The sequence below is a fragment of the Pelodiscus sinensis genome, chromosome 1, assembly GCF_049634645.1.
Source record: "Pelodiscus sinensis isolate JC-2024 chromosome 1, ASM4963464v1, whole genome shotgun sequence".
Classification (NCBI taxonomy): Eukaryota; Metazoa; Chordata; order Testudines; family Trionychidae; genus Pelodiscus; species Pelodiscus sinensis.
Genome location: NC_134711.1, coordinates 26525183 through 26541831, shown reverse-complemented (window position 1 = coordinate 26541831; position 16649 = coordinate 26525183). Strand labels below are relative to the sequence as shown.

Below are 16649 nucleotides of genomic sequence, written 5' to 3'. Positions count from 1 at the left end.
TTCATACTCTGACTCCTGTAAACCTCATTGTACGAGGAGAGTGAGGGAAGTCGAAGGAAGAGTGCTCTATTTCAAAATAAGTGTTGTGTAGACGCTCCCAATTTTGAAATAAGCTATTTTGAGCTTATTGGGCAAATAAGTAGCATAATTTGTGTTGCTTATTTGAGTTAAGCCCTGCTGTGTAGACAGACCCTCAGACTGCCAACATTTAGGGTATATCTAGACGACCACAGTTTTTTCGAAAAAACTGCCCTTTTTTCAAAAAAAACTTCACCTGCGTCCACACTACAATCGCATTCATTCGAAATTAAATTGAAAAAAACACAGGGGGTTTTTCGACATTGGTAAAAATCAAATTACGAGGAAGAACGCATTTTCAAAAGAGCTCTTTCAAAAAAAGATGTGTGTGGATGCAGAACAGGGACATTTTTTGAAAGACAAGGCAATCGAAAAAAGCACAGGTGCCCTTGGTGGCCATTCTGTGAACAGCAATCAGGGCTTTCTTTTGTGAGAGTGTCCATGCAGTCTAGATGCTCTCTTTCGAAAAGGCAGATCACTTTTTCGATTTGGTTTTGAGGTGTAGATGCTCTCTTTCAAAAGAAGCTTGTAGTCTAGACATACCCTTAGTACTGGTACATCATCAAATGCTATGGAGTGAGAACACTGTGACTCAGCTAAATGAAGACTTTGCTTAAGGGTGTCACCTCAAGCTATTGTGCTGCCTACCACAGATACTGAAGATCTGTATTAGGGATGTAAAAGATTAGTCTACTATCTGATAAGCATAGGGGAGCAGGAGCCGGTGTTGGGGGAAGCCAGCTTAAAAGCCAGTTCCCCCAGCACTGTCTTCGTGGTGCCGCTTGCTCCCACCCACCACGCACTGCTGCCTGGCTGCTGGACCCAGTGTGAGTCAGGACTGAGCAAGCTTGGCTCAGCCCCGGCTTGTGCCAGGTCCAGGAGTTAGCCCTACTGCAGTTCTGCAGTTTAAATGTAGGAGGAGCCAGGCTGCCTGCACACCCAGCTCTTACTACATTTGAACTGCAGAGCTGCAGTGAGGGTAGCTCCTTCTGACCACCTTCCTTTATTGATTAATCATGTAGTCAATACAAACTATAGCCACTACATGATTACCCACTTACCTACCTCTTAACATCCTTAATCCGTATTTGCCCCAATGTATGGGAAGCATGCCACATAAATACTCATTAATTAGAGCAAATGGAGATTGCTGAACCAGCATTAACACTCATCAGCCAGACAGAGTTCAAAGCAGTAAACCAGTTTAAGTTATTTCCTGTTTCAGTTACTGTCCTCTCCTGCAGCTGAAGCTGTAAAATGCAACTCAACTAGAAAACTGATTTACAAACAGGGACCTTGTCACTAAATACAGGTGTAGCTATTAGGCAATGGGACAGGGGCCATTTACACCGCAAACACATGGAAACGTGCATGGGTGAGCAACCTGACATTACTCATGCTGTGTCAGATCATTTTATTAAACTGAATAAAATTGCTGCTTACACATATTTAACAACCCAGGCATGACTACTGAATATTAATATGCAACAAAATTATATGATCATATTACTTGCTTATTCTGTTGGTCTAGGTATACTTGGTTCAGCCTCAGGGACACACTAGATGACCTGGGGAAGTATGGGGCTGATGCTAGTAGTTTGTCACACTTTTTGCTAAACCAAAGGTTACTGGCATGACGGCTACTGTTTTTGTTTCTGGTAGTTACAAGGTAAAGAGTGATAAACTTATTAAACCTTTCTCAATAGTTTTTAAATGTGTACGGAGAGACCCTATCAAGTACTCTCATGCCTAAGACACCTGATACAGGCAGTCCCCGGGTTACGTCAGTCCGACTTAAATTGGACCCCTAATTACGAACCTGGGAAGGGGGGGCAGGACCCCGCTAGTGCGGGGTGCCTCCCCCACTGTCGCCGCCTCCGGCGGCGCGGGGGGCGCTTCCCCCCAGCAGACCAGGGAGACGCGGCGCTACGCCCCCCCCCCCCCAGCAGACCAGGGAGACACGGAGTGGCTTTTCTCGCCGCGGAGGACGCGGGCGGCAGGACCGCCGAGACGTGCCGCGGTTCCACCGCCCGCGTCCTCTGCGGCGAGAAAAGCCGCTCCGCGTCTCCCTGGTCTGCTGGGGGGGGGTGCAGCTAGTGCACCCCCATCCCCCCCCGCAGACCAGGCTTTTCTCGCCGACGCCTGGGGTAGAGCAGCTGGGGGGCTGCCGGGTTGGTCCCACAGCGCCGAGGTGCGGTGCTACTGGACCAACCCAGCAGCACCCCAGCTGCTCTGCCCCAGGCGTCCCCAAGTCAGCCGCTGCTGAAACTGATCAGCGGCTGACTACAGGAAGCCCGAGGCAGAGCAGCTCTGCCTCGGGCTTCCTGTAGTCAGCCGCTGGTCAGTTTCAGCAGCGGCTGACTTGGGAACACCTGGGGCAGAGCAACTGGGGTGCTGCCGTGTTGGTCCAGTAGCGCCAAGGAACGGCACTGCGGGACCAACCCAGCAGCACCCAGCTGCTCTGCCCCAGGCGTGTCCGATTCAGCCGCTGCTGGTCAGTTTCAACAGCAGCTGAATCTGGACGCCAGTTCCGACTTACATACAAATTCAACTTAAGAACAAACCTACAGTCCCTATCTTGTACGTAACCCGGGGACTGCCTGTACTGCCAAGAGACAAAACAATTCACACAGGTATTGAACCTATATGGTTCTGTGTTTCAGAAAGTTGGTGGAAAAGCAAGAGTTTCACATGCAAGAGGAAATGGATCATGATCGCTCACCAACTAAGGATGTTAAAATGCGTTAATTGACTAATCAACAGAATTTCCATCGACTAGTCGATAGGCACTTCCGCATTCCTGCTTTGAAATGTACAAGAGCCCCTAATGGAGCCCCTAAGCTGATCCTGGGCTCCCGCGGCATTTCTCCAGAACTCGGGTTCTGAGGAAATACTGAGGGAACCCATGATCAGCTGGGGAGTTCCCAGCTGATCCCAGGTTCCAGGCAGCTGCCCCTTTGAATCACGCGGATGCATGGTTTAAAGGGACAGCCGCCACACAGCTGATCTGCAACCCAGAGTTCCGCATTCCTCCTCTGAAATGTACAAGAGCCCCAGCTGGGGCTCTTGTACATTTCAAAGGAGGAATGCAGAAGTGCCTATTGACTAGTGGACTACTCAAAAGACTATCTGATAAACATTATCGGATAGTTGACTAATCTTTAACATCCTTATCACCAACCAGTACCACTGAGAGTGAGGACAAGTCTGGCTAGTAAAGTTCTATGACCTTGTGTCTCTTCTAAGGTGCATCTACTAACAGCAGTAACCTGTCCAATTACATCATTTACTAGCCTGCCCTCCCCACTACCTGTGTTCTCTCACGCATGGCTTTATGGTTCCTCAAAAAGCACCCCTTATTATTTTGAAGAACTAGTAAGGCATCTGATTCCATAACCAAACTGCTAGGGTTATTTAAGACGAAGAATTATTGTATGACCAAATTTTGGATCTAGCCCTTATAAAGTCTGCATCGAACAAGCCACAGCTTCACAGTTAATGTCATATGAACCTAGGAATCTGTTCCATCAATTATACTAAAGAAGCTGTATTTCAGAGCATAACAACATAACAAGAATGGCCATACTGGGTCAGACCAAAGATCCATCAAGCTCAGTATCCTGTCTGCCGACAGTGGCCAATGCCAGATCCCCCATAGGGAGTGAACACAACGGGTAGTCATCACATGATCCTCTCCTGTCATCCATTTCCAAACAAACAGGCTGTGTCTACACTGCACCCCTTTTCCAGAAAAGGGATGCAGATGAGACAAGTCAGAATTGCAAATGAAGCGGGGTATTTAAATATCCCCCGCTTCATTTGTATAAACATAGCTGCCGCTTTTTTCCGGCTCGGGGCTTTGCCAGAGAAAAGCACCAGTCTAGACGGGATCTTTCGGAAAATAAACCCTTTTCCGAAAGATCCCTTATTCACCATTTCTACCCATTCTGTCTAACAGCCATTGATGGACCTAACCTCCAGGAATTTATCTAGTTTTTTTTTTAACCCTGTTAAAGTCCTAGTCTTCACAACATCCTCTGGCAAGGAGTTCCACAGGTTGACTGTGCGCTGAGTGAAGAAAAACTTCCTTTTGTTTTAAACCTGCTACCTATTAATTTCATTTAGGGACCCCTAATTCTTATATTATGAGAACAAGTACATAAGTTTTTCTTATTCACTTTTTCCACACCAGTCATGATTTTATAGACCTCTATCATGTCCCCACCTTAGTCTCCTATTTTCTAAGAATAAAAGTCCGTCTTTTTAATCATCTTTCATATGGGACCCATTCCAAACCTCTAATCATTTTTGTTGCCCTTTTCTGAACCTTTTCCAATGCCAATATATCTTTTTTGAGATGAGGCGAGCACATCTGCACACAGAAATCAAGATGTGAGTGCACCATGGTTTTATATGGAAGTAATAAGATATTCTCTGTCTTATTCTCTATCCCTTTTTTAATGATTCCTAACATTCTATTTGCTTTTTGACTGCTACTGCATTTTCAGAGAACTATCCATAATGACTCTACCATCTCTCTCTTGAGTAGTTGTAGCTAAATTAGTCCCCATCATATTCTATGTAGGATTAGGATTATTTTTTCCAAAATGCATTACTTTACATTTATCAACATTAAATTTCATTTGCCATTTTGTTGCCCAATCACTTAGTTTGGAGAGCTCTTTTTGAAGTTCTTCACACTCTGCTTTGGTCTTAACTATCTTGAGCCATTTGCTATCAAATACAAATTTTGCCACCTAAGAGAAATTGTATCCCTTTCTCCAGATCATTTATAAATAAATTAAATAGGGTTAGTCCCAGGACAGACCTTTGGGAGACACCACTCGTTACCTCCCTCCCTTCTGAACACTTACCATTTATTCCTACCCTTTGTTTCCAGTCTTTTAACCAGTTATCAGTCCATGAAAGGACCTTCCTTCTTATCTCACGAGAACTTTTTATTTTTCTGCTTAGAAAAAAGGAGACTAAGAGGGATATGATAGAGGTCTATAAAATAATGACTGGTGTGGTAAAAATGAATACGGAAAAATTATGTACTTGTTCCCATAATATAAGAACTAGAAGTCACCAAATGAAATTAATGTGCATAATATGCATGTGCGGTTTTCTTCACATTAATAAGTAGAATGTTATTCAAAATTATTTTAATATTTTTGTGTGTAGAATTAAAATCCACTTATGAGCACATGGCAATGAACCCATGTTGGTTATCAAGCTTACTGAGGCCTGAAACATTGAAAGCACCAGCTAAAGCTAATTTGGAGCAGGAGCATTCTGCATAAGCCAGTGTGAAATGGGATGTTGATTTACGGATGGGTGTTTTTCACAGCTCACTGTAAAAGGGATATAGGTTGTGTAGGTGGCCCTTTAGCTGACTACCTTCCAGGATCAGGCCCCACATATATTCACAAGGTCCTTGCACAGTTGCTTTCAAATCTTGTAGGCACTGATCATCTTTGGCACACAAGTTTTTGCAGTAAAAGTTGGCTGTTTCTGCCTCTGAGCATGTGCACTGCTGCCTCACTTTCAGCAACTGGTTATCTGTGCCTAGTGCGATTGATTAATCAGTGGCTGATACGGGGTTCTTGGCCTAATTCCCTCATAAACTTTTAGCCTAGTGGTTAAGGCAATGAAGTGGGACACCATAATTCAAATCCCCACATCCCAAGGGAGAGAAGGGATTTAAACAGGAATCTGGCACTTGTCAGGTGAGTGCCCTGACTGCTGGACTACGAGATATTTGAATGCTGGGTTTCCTCGATTTTTCCAGTGGAAGTTGTTACACTGTTAAAATAACTATTTGAAGTGACATTGTGCCAAAGACAGACAAACACATAGAAATGACTCTTTAACCTGATGGTTAGAGCACAAAACCAAGGAGGGGGAAAACCTATCTTCTGATCCCATCACTCTTTGATTACCCTGACCCTGGCCTACAAGTTATGAGGAAGCACCTCCCTGCTCTCTCTGAGTCATCTTGCAAAAAGAACATAGGTGCCTAACTCTAGGAAAGGTTTGCAACTGAGAATTGCAAGCAGAGGGAGGCAACCTCCTCCAGCTTGGACTCAGGGTAGATACACTCTTTTTTCTATTGGCTACGTTGGGCAGGGAGACAACTAATGCACTGGCTTTAGATTCCTCCATTCATTGCATAGGAAGATTCAGCACCTAACTCAAATTTAGTGAATCTCAGTGATTTTCTAAATGGCTAAAAATTAGGTGTTGAGACATTAAACATCCCAATGCCTAAGTTCCTTGATGGGTTGGATATATTGTGACCACCTTCTCCTTCCATTCCCATTCCAAAACATAACCTATGTGGGAATGCCAGTTCACGTATGCTGTTTAATATGTGTAAGCAAAGCAAACCACACCAAAAATTGGCATAGCTGTATTGCAATGGGAAGTCAGAATCTGAGTTCACAATTAATTATTTGATTATGCTGTAATTAAATGCACATTATGCACTATAAAATTTGCTTAATTTGATAAGCTGTATACATTTGAATAAATATGATGATTGCCTCTGCCTATCCAAACTTGTGAATGCTTAAAAGACTATTTTAATGGTCACAGGTTTGTAGACTCAATAAACTCACAGCTCTAGTGCAGGGGTGGGGAACCTAAGGCCAGGATGCAGCCCCCAGCTTACCTGGATCCAGACCCTGAGGCTTGGGGCTCCCCCTCCAGCATTGGGAAGCCTATGCTGGTGAGGAGTGGGGTTTTTTGTTTTTTTCTCACTTGTGTGCAGACCCTAACTGATTTTTCTGTGGGTCAATTGCTCAGCCCCAAAATAGGTTCCCTACCCCTGCTCTAGCGACTAAGGCTGCACGATTGTTTTGTTTTTTTTTAAAGAGAGAAGCATATACACGTTCCTATGCACTTCATTTCCACTGAGGCACTGTGTTTCATTCCAGAATGTCAGTTACTTGTTAAAATTCAGTTATTTTTCCACCATAAATCTACAGATGGAAATATTAAAACTTCCTTGGAATTCATCCAACTGCAGCCCCAGCTTGCTCCAGTTGAAATCAGTATTTTAAATGAAATTATATCATATGCTTTTCTAATCGGCTGTTTGGATTTTTCAGTGATAGTTTTAGTGAATTTGAAGACAGACACATGAACGAAGAAGATGCATCAGTGAAGTGACTCCATATCCATTTTGGAACATCACTGCCATGATACGGCAGAGCAGAGGAATTTAAAGGGTTGTGTTACTTGTGCACAAGGTTTAATTCTTAATTCTGGGTCAAAGCCTTCTCACCCTCGTCTTGTATCCAAGCTGGCAGCCAATAAATCCTCTCGCCTTCATTTCTATAGTTCTGTTACCTTTAATTTTTTGCTAGGTTTAATACTGTAATTTATAAGAAATTATTTTATTCTCAGATAAAGTCCAAAGATTTTTTTTCAGAATATGCATATAAAACTACTCAAACATTTTATAGATAATAAATGCACACATATTTATGTATGTATGCAGATAGAAAAATATATATACCATTTATATCAATATGTACAAACATATTGCAACTGCCACAGACAGATCTGAACCTGGGACCTCTGGAGCTTAGTGCAGGGGCCTCTACCCTTTGAGCTAAAAGCTAGCTGGCTGTCAGCCCAGGTTGTAGGTCTCTTGTTTTTATCTGTTGCTATAAGTGGTCTAAGTGCCACTGCATAGGACAGTGATTCACAGTAGGTGTGTGGGTTACAATATGTAATATACATCTTGGTCAAAACATTTATTACATATAAACTGCATATATATAGTGTGTGTGTGTGTGTGTGTGTGTGTGTGTGTGTGTGTGTGTGTGTGTGTGTGTGTGTGTGTGTGTGTGTGTGTGTGTGTGTGTGTGTGAGTGAGTGAGAGAGAGAGAGAGAGATGTAAGAGACTAGTCGACTATCCGATAAGCAGAAGCTTATCGGATAGTTGACTAGTGATACGACTAGTTGCTTCCCCCCCTCCCGATTGTTGCCTCTATCAGCTGGTTCCTCTCAGCACCGTCTCCACAGGTGCCAAGGGAGGCAGAGGCACAGCAGAAACGGCGCGAGCAGAGACTGAAGCAGTCTCTGCTTGTGCCACTTCCGCTGCAATTCTGCTTTTGAAATACATAAGAGCCCCATTAGGGCTCTTGTACATTTCAAAGACTGAGGCACAGCAAGGACTGCGGAGCCAGCACGGACTCTCCCACTGGCCCCGTGCTCCCTGCGACGCCTCAGCCTTGAAACGTCCAAGAGCCCTAATGGAACTCTTGTACAGTTCAAAAGTGGAAACGCCCTTAAAGCCTAATCGAATACTCGATGGAAATCCCATCGACTAGTCGATTAGTTAATTAATCTACATTTAATGTCGTGTGTGTGTGTGTGTGTGTGTTATACATATAAAATGTATGCACAGATACCGAAACCTAGACCCATTTAATACTTCTTGCCAGGGATAGCTACCTATTACTCACTGGTGATTAGGTAACTGGATTATTCAAGCTTTGTAGTGCAAGCAAAAGAATGGCATAGCAACATTTAAAACATTATTATTTGGATTACACCACTTACATACCCTAATCCAGGATCACTTTTCTATGTGATGTAAAGTCAGAGGCAAAAACACACATTCCTTGCCCCAAAGAGCTTACAATCTTATGTCAAGACACAGAGACTGGGGACAAGGTATAAAAATCCCTTTTTTGTTCTGTAACACAGAAAGGATAGCGCGCGATTTTTAACCCTGAACAAATCTTACCAAAATGTACAAAGACACTCGTTGAGTCTATGGGCACTGCACACACACAAACATTGCTCAAATGCTTCTGAGGTCAGGATAAAGTCTACATAAAGCTACAATAAGAGTAAGTAGATATTAAATCAGTTTCTGCCCTGACACTGGCTGTCAAATTCACTGAGATCTGAAGCCTCTGCTTAAGTTTTGATTTATGTGAGCAGCTTTCAATTTGGTTCTTAGAACATACACATTTTATTTCATTTGCAAAACTTAATCTGTTATAAGTTTAAAAATTGGACTTGCAAACTTTGCTAGATCAATTATATGGTCAAAACTAAGAAGTTGAGTACTGTTACCTGTTATCTTTCCCTGGATACATCTGAGTATATTCAACTCTGTATTTTTTGGCAAAAAGCATGAAGGCATTCATTGGTCTCTTGCATTTGTTAGGAGAAGTGGCACTCATAGTACTTGCAGTCCCTGAGCTGTGGCTTTTACCAGCTTTACTACACAAAGAGCTGGAGGAGAGCTGTGATGATCTATCAGACACATAGTTTTTACTGCATTCTGATCTCTCGAAGTCTTGACTGCCCGATCCTCCATAAGATAAAGAAGCACGACGCTGACGGGCCATGCTGCTTAGTACATAAACTGCAGAAGAATCCATTGGTGTAAAATCATAACTAGAATGAAAATATACATCACTTGATTAGAAAGTGAATGAATTAGAATGAAATTTACAGCTCATACTTTAAAATCTATGTTTATTTCTCAACAATCCCAAATTAATGGTTCCACTGTTCATTTCTATTAACTTGAAAGTGTTCTTGTTCTTCACCCAAAATGTACATGCATCTTACTATGATGTGCTTAGTCTGGGTTTAGTATGGGGACCAGTTAACAACTTTGGTAGATGTGCAACAGTATGGTTATGGGATGAAACTGTCCTACATCTGCTCTTGTTTACTACTGACTCTCTTCTTGTATGCCAGTTGTAGTTCTGGTCTCATTTCACCTTCTTTTGGAACAACTTTCTTTTACTTCTGCTTTGGATCCCAATCCACCTTCTGCTTTTGTTTCTACTCAAGCTCAAGGCAGGTAATTGAATTCAAGGCCTGATATATCACTGCTCCCAGTGACAGCTCATTTGAGAACCCAGAGTGAGCAGAACTTGGGAGAGTATAACCAATTCCTCATCTTTATGTGACTCAGAGCTCAGAAAGCAAAAGGGGAGGCCAGAGGGCATAGGAGCTCTACCAGTGGGAGCCAATCCTACACAAACCAAAAAAAACCACCAAATCTCATCCACACAATAAAAGGCCTAATCTGCCCTGGCAGTGTATATGGGGTCAATCCACTTCCTTCCTGTCAGCAGACGTGGGCAAAAATCACAGCAATAGATTACCTTTTCAAGATTTTTTTTACAACCATGACATCTAGAAACAATTGTTTTTAAATGACAGCTTAGATTCATACATCACTAGTGTACATGTCTTACTCAAATCCCAATGAGTAAGACTAAGCTGAGGAGGTTATGGAACCCAGAAAAGACAGTTAAACATATTTTTAACATCTCTTCTATATAACCTATTATGAATGGCATTTGGTTTGTGGACAAAATCTGAGTAACATTACTTTTCCCCCTTGAATTAGAGACCCTAACTAAGCCCATCAGTATTTATCTGAAGCTTATATATATATATATATATATATATACACACACACACATACATACACACACACATATATACACAGAGAGAGAGAGAGAGAGAGAGTATATATTACTATGGAAGAGTCAGTAGTTAAGCTTCATAGTTAAGGCTGTGTTGAAAATTACACTGAAAGCAAGACTAAAGTCTACATAAACATATTACTCAATTATACTTTTATTATACACAATATGCTTCAGTATAATGTTTAATACTATGAAAAGCAGAACATCTCCATAAAACTCCATGAAAAAGCTTTGTAGTTCATTTATAATTGTCATATTAACAGCAAATATATAAACACACTACAGTACTCACAAAAACTAACATATAAACAACATCTTCATGAACAACTGCTTTAGGCACTGATATACAATACTTTTGTACTTACATATCAACTTGCATTGAAAAATTAACAGTTATAATACATGATTTAATTAAGGTGATACAGTACATCATTACATTCAGAGATGATAATTTTCCACCCTCTAGTGGCAGAAGTGTGAGAATTCCACCATTAGAGATGAGGTAGTATCTTTTATTGGACCAACTTCTGTTAAAGGATGTCTACACTGCACGGCTTTTAGGGAAAATGTTGTGTGGACATCACCTTGTCGCTAAAAGTCAGTATATGTGAAAATAATTCCACCCTCTATGAGGGGTTTTGCTTTCTTGGCAGAAGAGTGCTCCTGCAGACAAAGCAGTGTTCACACTTTCACTTGTGGTAAAACTTTGTCCTTCAACAGAGGCAAGGGGTTGAAGCATCTCTGAACAAAAATTTTGTTGACCAAGTGCAAGCGTAGAGATGCCCTGAGCAGAGCTTACAAACATGGTGGAAAAGATTGTTTAGCGTAAGTAGTTAACACATTTCAAGTGACCATTCGAGGTGAAATGTCTCCTTAACACCCCTCAGCCACTGGGAGGAAAGGAAGGGGTAGGAAGGAAGCAGATCAGGAGAGTTGTTAGTTATAGATTACTATACTAAGCCACAAATTCAGTGTCTCTGTTCAGTCCATGGTTGTTACTGTCTAGCAAAATTATGAATTTAAATTCCAAGTCTTGTCTTTTTAAAGTGTTATGTGGGTTTCCTTTGAAGATGAAGGCCTAGAGGCCAGGTATAAAGTGTTTACTTTGTTTTGGGCAGGGGGTTGGACTTGATGGCCTCTTAAGATCTCTTCCCACCCTATGATTCTATGAAAAGCGTTCACCCACAGATGATGTGGTGTGTCTCTTTTTTCATTATCCTGTGCAGGCTAATTCAAGAGTGGTGATGGCCTGCTTTCACCCCCATAGTTCACAGTGGACCATTTAGGGTATTAACTACTGAGGCTAATCAATCTGTTCCACTTTGTATTTAGCAGTGACACTCTTAGCTGGTTACACAGACATGATGAGCTCTAAGCAAGCTTGATTTGCTAACTAATAGAAATTGGCCCAATAAAAGATATTTCCTCATCCACCTTTCTCTCTAAAATCTGCAGACCAACATGGCTACAACACTGCATAATTCCACCATGTTTTATGATACTCTGAACTGCTTACACTACTTCAAATACTTAGTGGACCATAGTTGGAGAAAATATAAATGGCTACAATACAGTTTTCTTATGACCTTAAAAAAAGATGTGCCATTCAATTATCACTCTAAAACAAGGGTGGACAATAATTTTTGATGGGGGCCACTCCAAGATTTTGGTAAGTGGTCGAGGGCCACACTTCTATATGGAGGGGAGTGTAGGGTCTGAGACAGAAGTTAGGTGCAGAAGGGAGCTCGGGTAGGGGAGTGGGATGCAGGAGAGTTTGTGGGGTTTGAGAGCTTAGTAAAGGGGAGCGGGTGTGACTAGGGATGTGAAAGTGTAAACATGTACATGCTTAACCAATGATCCTGGGCTCACTGGTTAACTTTCATGGTTACATACAAGATACCTTCCACCATGCTTCTGCTTCAGTATCAGATGCAGCAGCGTGGCGGGGAGCGGCAGGTAGGAGACAGTATGCATGGAGGGGCTGGCATCTAAGCCAGCTCCCTGCATGGATTGGCTCCCAAGGATCCGCCTGTTCCTCCCTGCCCCCCCATTGCTGCCACTGTATCAGAGGCAGCAGCAGAAGGGGTAGGGGTAGGGGTAGGCAGGAGCTGGTACTCGGTTTCTGACCTGGGAGAGGGGCATAGGATAGGGTGCAGGACCTGGGCGGGAGTTGAGTGCAGGAAAGGGTGGGGTCCCAGAGGCAGCCTCTACCTGGGAGGTGCTTACCAATGGGAGCTGAGAAATTGTGCTGCACTGACCCCACCTCTGGAAAAATCTCTCAGCTCCCATTGGACAGAGCTGAGAGAACTGGCTGAGGGCAGGGGTAGCGCACAAAGCCTCTCCTCTCCCCTTGCAGCACAGAGAGGCACAGGGAGCAGCCCTATTCCATGCTGTAGGGGCAGGCATGCTGGATCAGGCCCATAGACCAGATCTTGCCCGCCCCTGCTCTAAAAGGCCAACCTGTACTACAAAACTGACTTAAAAACATGCGCAATCCATAAAACCCAACTGCTTTATTTTTAAAATTGAGATGGGTATTTCCATTACCTGCCTGTACTTCCTGGCAGAGATACAGGCTGGAAATGCTGTTTTATTAACAGAAGATCGAAATAGTATCAGACAGATATCCTGAGATTCGCTAGTCTACTGAGGTGTTTTCCATCTCCCCCTTCAGTGCTCTGTGACAGGGCATGGTCACTGTCCAAAATCTGCATGGAAGAGTAAAGAACTGCACAAGAGGAAGAGGGTACAGTAAGCTGCTAACAGCCTAACTTGCCAGCTCAAAAAGGACAGAGAAATGTGGAAAGGAGCTGTCTGTCTCCCCATAGCCCCATTCCTTCTCTAATACCCCTCCTCCAGCAGAGCTGGAATGTCTGGTTTTTAACTTTCTCTGCCCTGCTGCCAGCAGCTGTTGCCTCATGATCTCTTTACTTTTGTCCAAAGAACCAGTTAGGGCCTTATAAGTGTCCAGACAGGAGAAGACAGGCCGTATTTTACTTTTCATTCATCCCCAACAATCCTGATGCTCTTTCAGTAGTAGTTTTAGTCCAATAGCCATTTCAGGATGTCCAATAGTCAAACAAGAGGGCAGGGAGCATGAGCTGGTGTTGGGAGGAGCCAGCTTAAAAGCCAGTTCCCCCAGCACCATCTCCACAGGGAGCAGAGGAGTAGCGGGGATCAGGCGCAAACTGGGAATCAGCGGACTCCTGGTTCGTGCCCAGTCCCAGACACTGCACCTCTGCTTATTAAATGTATTAAGAATCTGCCAGCTCTTAATACATTTAAAAATCAGAAGCGGAGCAGGAGGCACCTAGCCAGGATAGCTGATTCTCCGCTCATGCCGGGTCCCCTGCTGCGCTCCAGCTTTTTTACATTTAAGACTGGTGCACAGTGGGGAGACCTGCCTGCTCTTCATACATTTAAAAGGCAGAGACGCAGTGGAGTCAGCTCCCAGGGCCTGGAGCTAATCCCGCTGCAGCTCTCCCATTTATCGACTAATCAACTAATAGACAGAAAATCAATCGACTAGTTGAGCAGCTGATTAAACAAAATTTAACATTTCTACTGTTTACCACAATAAATCAACAGATGAAGCTCTCCCGTCAACTCTGACTACTCTTTTTGTTCTGGTGGAGTACCAGGTTCGACAGGAGAGCACTCAGCAGTCTATTTATCATGTCTTCCTACTGTAAACAAAATAAAACAGGAAACTCTTTAATATTTCCAACAGAAACTGAAAGTTCAAAGTGACCACTGTATCATAATCTGCTGCTCGAGGGGAAGCTATGGGAGTAATGAGGCTAAAGATAGCATCCAAATCAGCTAGAGAGTTTACAAAGTATGAAAAAGTCAGTATTATCAAAACAACTTTCTCTCTGAACCACATCAGAAAGGGCTGACAAACTGCAGAACCCTCAAAAATCTGATTAGACAACATGTAAATTGAAGGAATCATATTCCAGAAACAATAAAGCCATATCATAGTAGTTGGTTCTTTGGTTACTGGGGAACTGTTTGGGTGGCTAAAGACACTAATTCATAGTGTAGTGGCAAATATTAGATTATTCACTCCAGACCAGACCACTTCTCTATCCAGTGTGAGACTGTTCCATACAGTATATTTCCTACTGCTTTTTCTAGTTTTGTTTGAAATGTCCTAAGCAATGGGGCTACCGCCACTTTATTTGTGAGACTATTCCATTGTCCAACAAATTTCACCATCAGAAAGTTTTTCTGATAAAGTTTTACTCTCCTATTTATCCCTTCTTGTACCATCATAAATAATTCCTCTCCCTTCTTGGAGCACATCTTTCACATACTGGTAGATTTACATGCCCACAAGAATAATGGATCTTTTCTTCTGCATAAAACTATCAAAGAAAAGCAATGTAGCCATTTTATCCAGAGGTTACCTTTTAAATGTATCAAAAACACCCGAATCATCAAAGTTAATAGCATCAGGGTGTCCTGGAGGTAGACACATATCTCCTACTTGCATTTCACAGCATGGAATGCCATGCTGAACCACAGTCAAGCTTGGATAGAAAGAAGACCAACCTGGAATGGTAAAGGATTAAGTTAGAAAAAAGTGGGTTTCCCCAACACTAAATTTGAAATAATAGTTTAGATAAAGTTTTTATTTACTTTTTTCCCCTCAAAAACAGAATCGGAAAACTTTTTCAGGTCTAATTAGTGCTACAGTATAGTTCATTTTACCTCATTTATCAGCTTTTTATTGTAACAAAAAAGAACAGAAAACTAAACCAAGTAACAGTGGTATCAACCTCAAGTCTCCCTCATTTGCTTTCTCTCTCTCATCTTTTCTGTGCTATATATCATACTAGAAGATTTACTCAGCATGGGTCCTTAAGCAAGTTTTGTTTTTCTTCATTTAAATCATTGTTCTGGGATGCGTCAGGGGGATGAGGGATTCAATGTGCAAGTTGTGCCGGGGAGAGAGGACAACTCCAGCCCTCTCTCACTGTAGCAGTTCGGTGCCAGGTGAGAGGTACCTGTCCATGGCCGCTCTAGTAGCCACAGCTAGGAGAGGGATGAATGTTCCGTGGCTGTGGGACAGACAGACAAACTCTCTGAAATATATAGTAGATAGCTGTACCCTTCTCCACCCATGCCAGCCCAATGGGATTATAGCTGTACGGGTCCCCATCTTTGGCCCTTTTCTACCCTCTGTGGTCATTCTACAATATAACTCCATTCTGCCAGACCTCTCCCTTTCCAATTTATGAGAAATATTCATATGCCAGGTGCATCCCATTGTCCTGGCAGAAGCAAGCCCTGACCTTGCTTTAAATTATAAGAGGAAGCTGCATACCAAATTTGGTGGTCCTTTCCCTTATCATTTAGGAGGAGTTCTTGAACAAACAGATTCACAGATGGACAGACACACATTTCTAAAATATATACAGGATGCCCCTGACTTGCGACGTGATTGGTTCCAGGGGTTTTCATCCCCTTCCGCACTTACAAAAATGGTCGTAAGTGCGGGGGTCAGAGCTCGGCCGGTCACAAATCGGGGACCTCCTGTACTAAGATTTGCCAAAACTTTCAAAAAACAACACATACAACATCTGTACCAATTTTATTGTTCAAATTCCAGTGTTTCCTTCAAGCAGATTTACAGTAATCTGACTGGGGAATGCTGCTTTCAACAACTGGGGGAGATGGTTATGAGATTTACAGATACTTTCTTAGAAGAATTTGTTACTTAACTCCTGAGAGTTTTGCTTTACACACACAGTATTTTCCTACCTTTATTTTTAACATAAAATGGATGATCCAATCTGCACTCCACAGTAAGCAAGCCATCTTCTACTGTACCAGGATCAAATGTCAACTTCAATACTGATTCACCAAATGAAATACTTTCTTCATGAGATATCAACTTCAAACCATCAGAACCATAGCCCTGGAAACACATATATGCTTCAGAACGTTCAGAAAAATTTAACATTGTGGATTCTGCAAACATATAATCATCTTTTTCTGGCACACTGAAAAATACCAGCATTCAAAGGGTTAAAAGACCCCCCCACAAGCTAAGAAGAGAGTGCGACAAAATATATCTATAGCTATTCT

At 42.6% G+C, this 16649-nt stretch overlaps 1 protein-coding gene across 2 annotated transcripts in view; it reads right to left on the bottom strand.

The window, feature by feature from the left end:
• Nucleotides 1-16649, bottom strand: part of HBP1 (HMG-box transcription factor 1) — a 45348-nt gene that overhangs the window by 5644 nt on the left and 23055 nt on the right. For both annotated transcript variants that reach the window (XM_006120387.4, XM_075927045.1), the window contains exons 7-9: nucleotides 16323-16479; nucleotides 14966-15110; nucleotides 9175-9501 (exon numbers count right to left, since the gene is read on the bottom strand). In XM_006120387.4, coding sequence (XP_006120449.4) covers nucleotides 9175-9501; nucleotides 14966-15110; nucleotides 16323-16479 — 629 coding nt within the window. The remainder of the gene's footprint in view (nucleotides 1-9174; nucleotides 9502-14965; nucleotides 15111-16322; nucleotides 16480-16649) is intronic.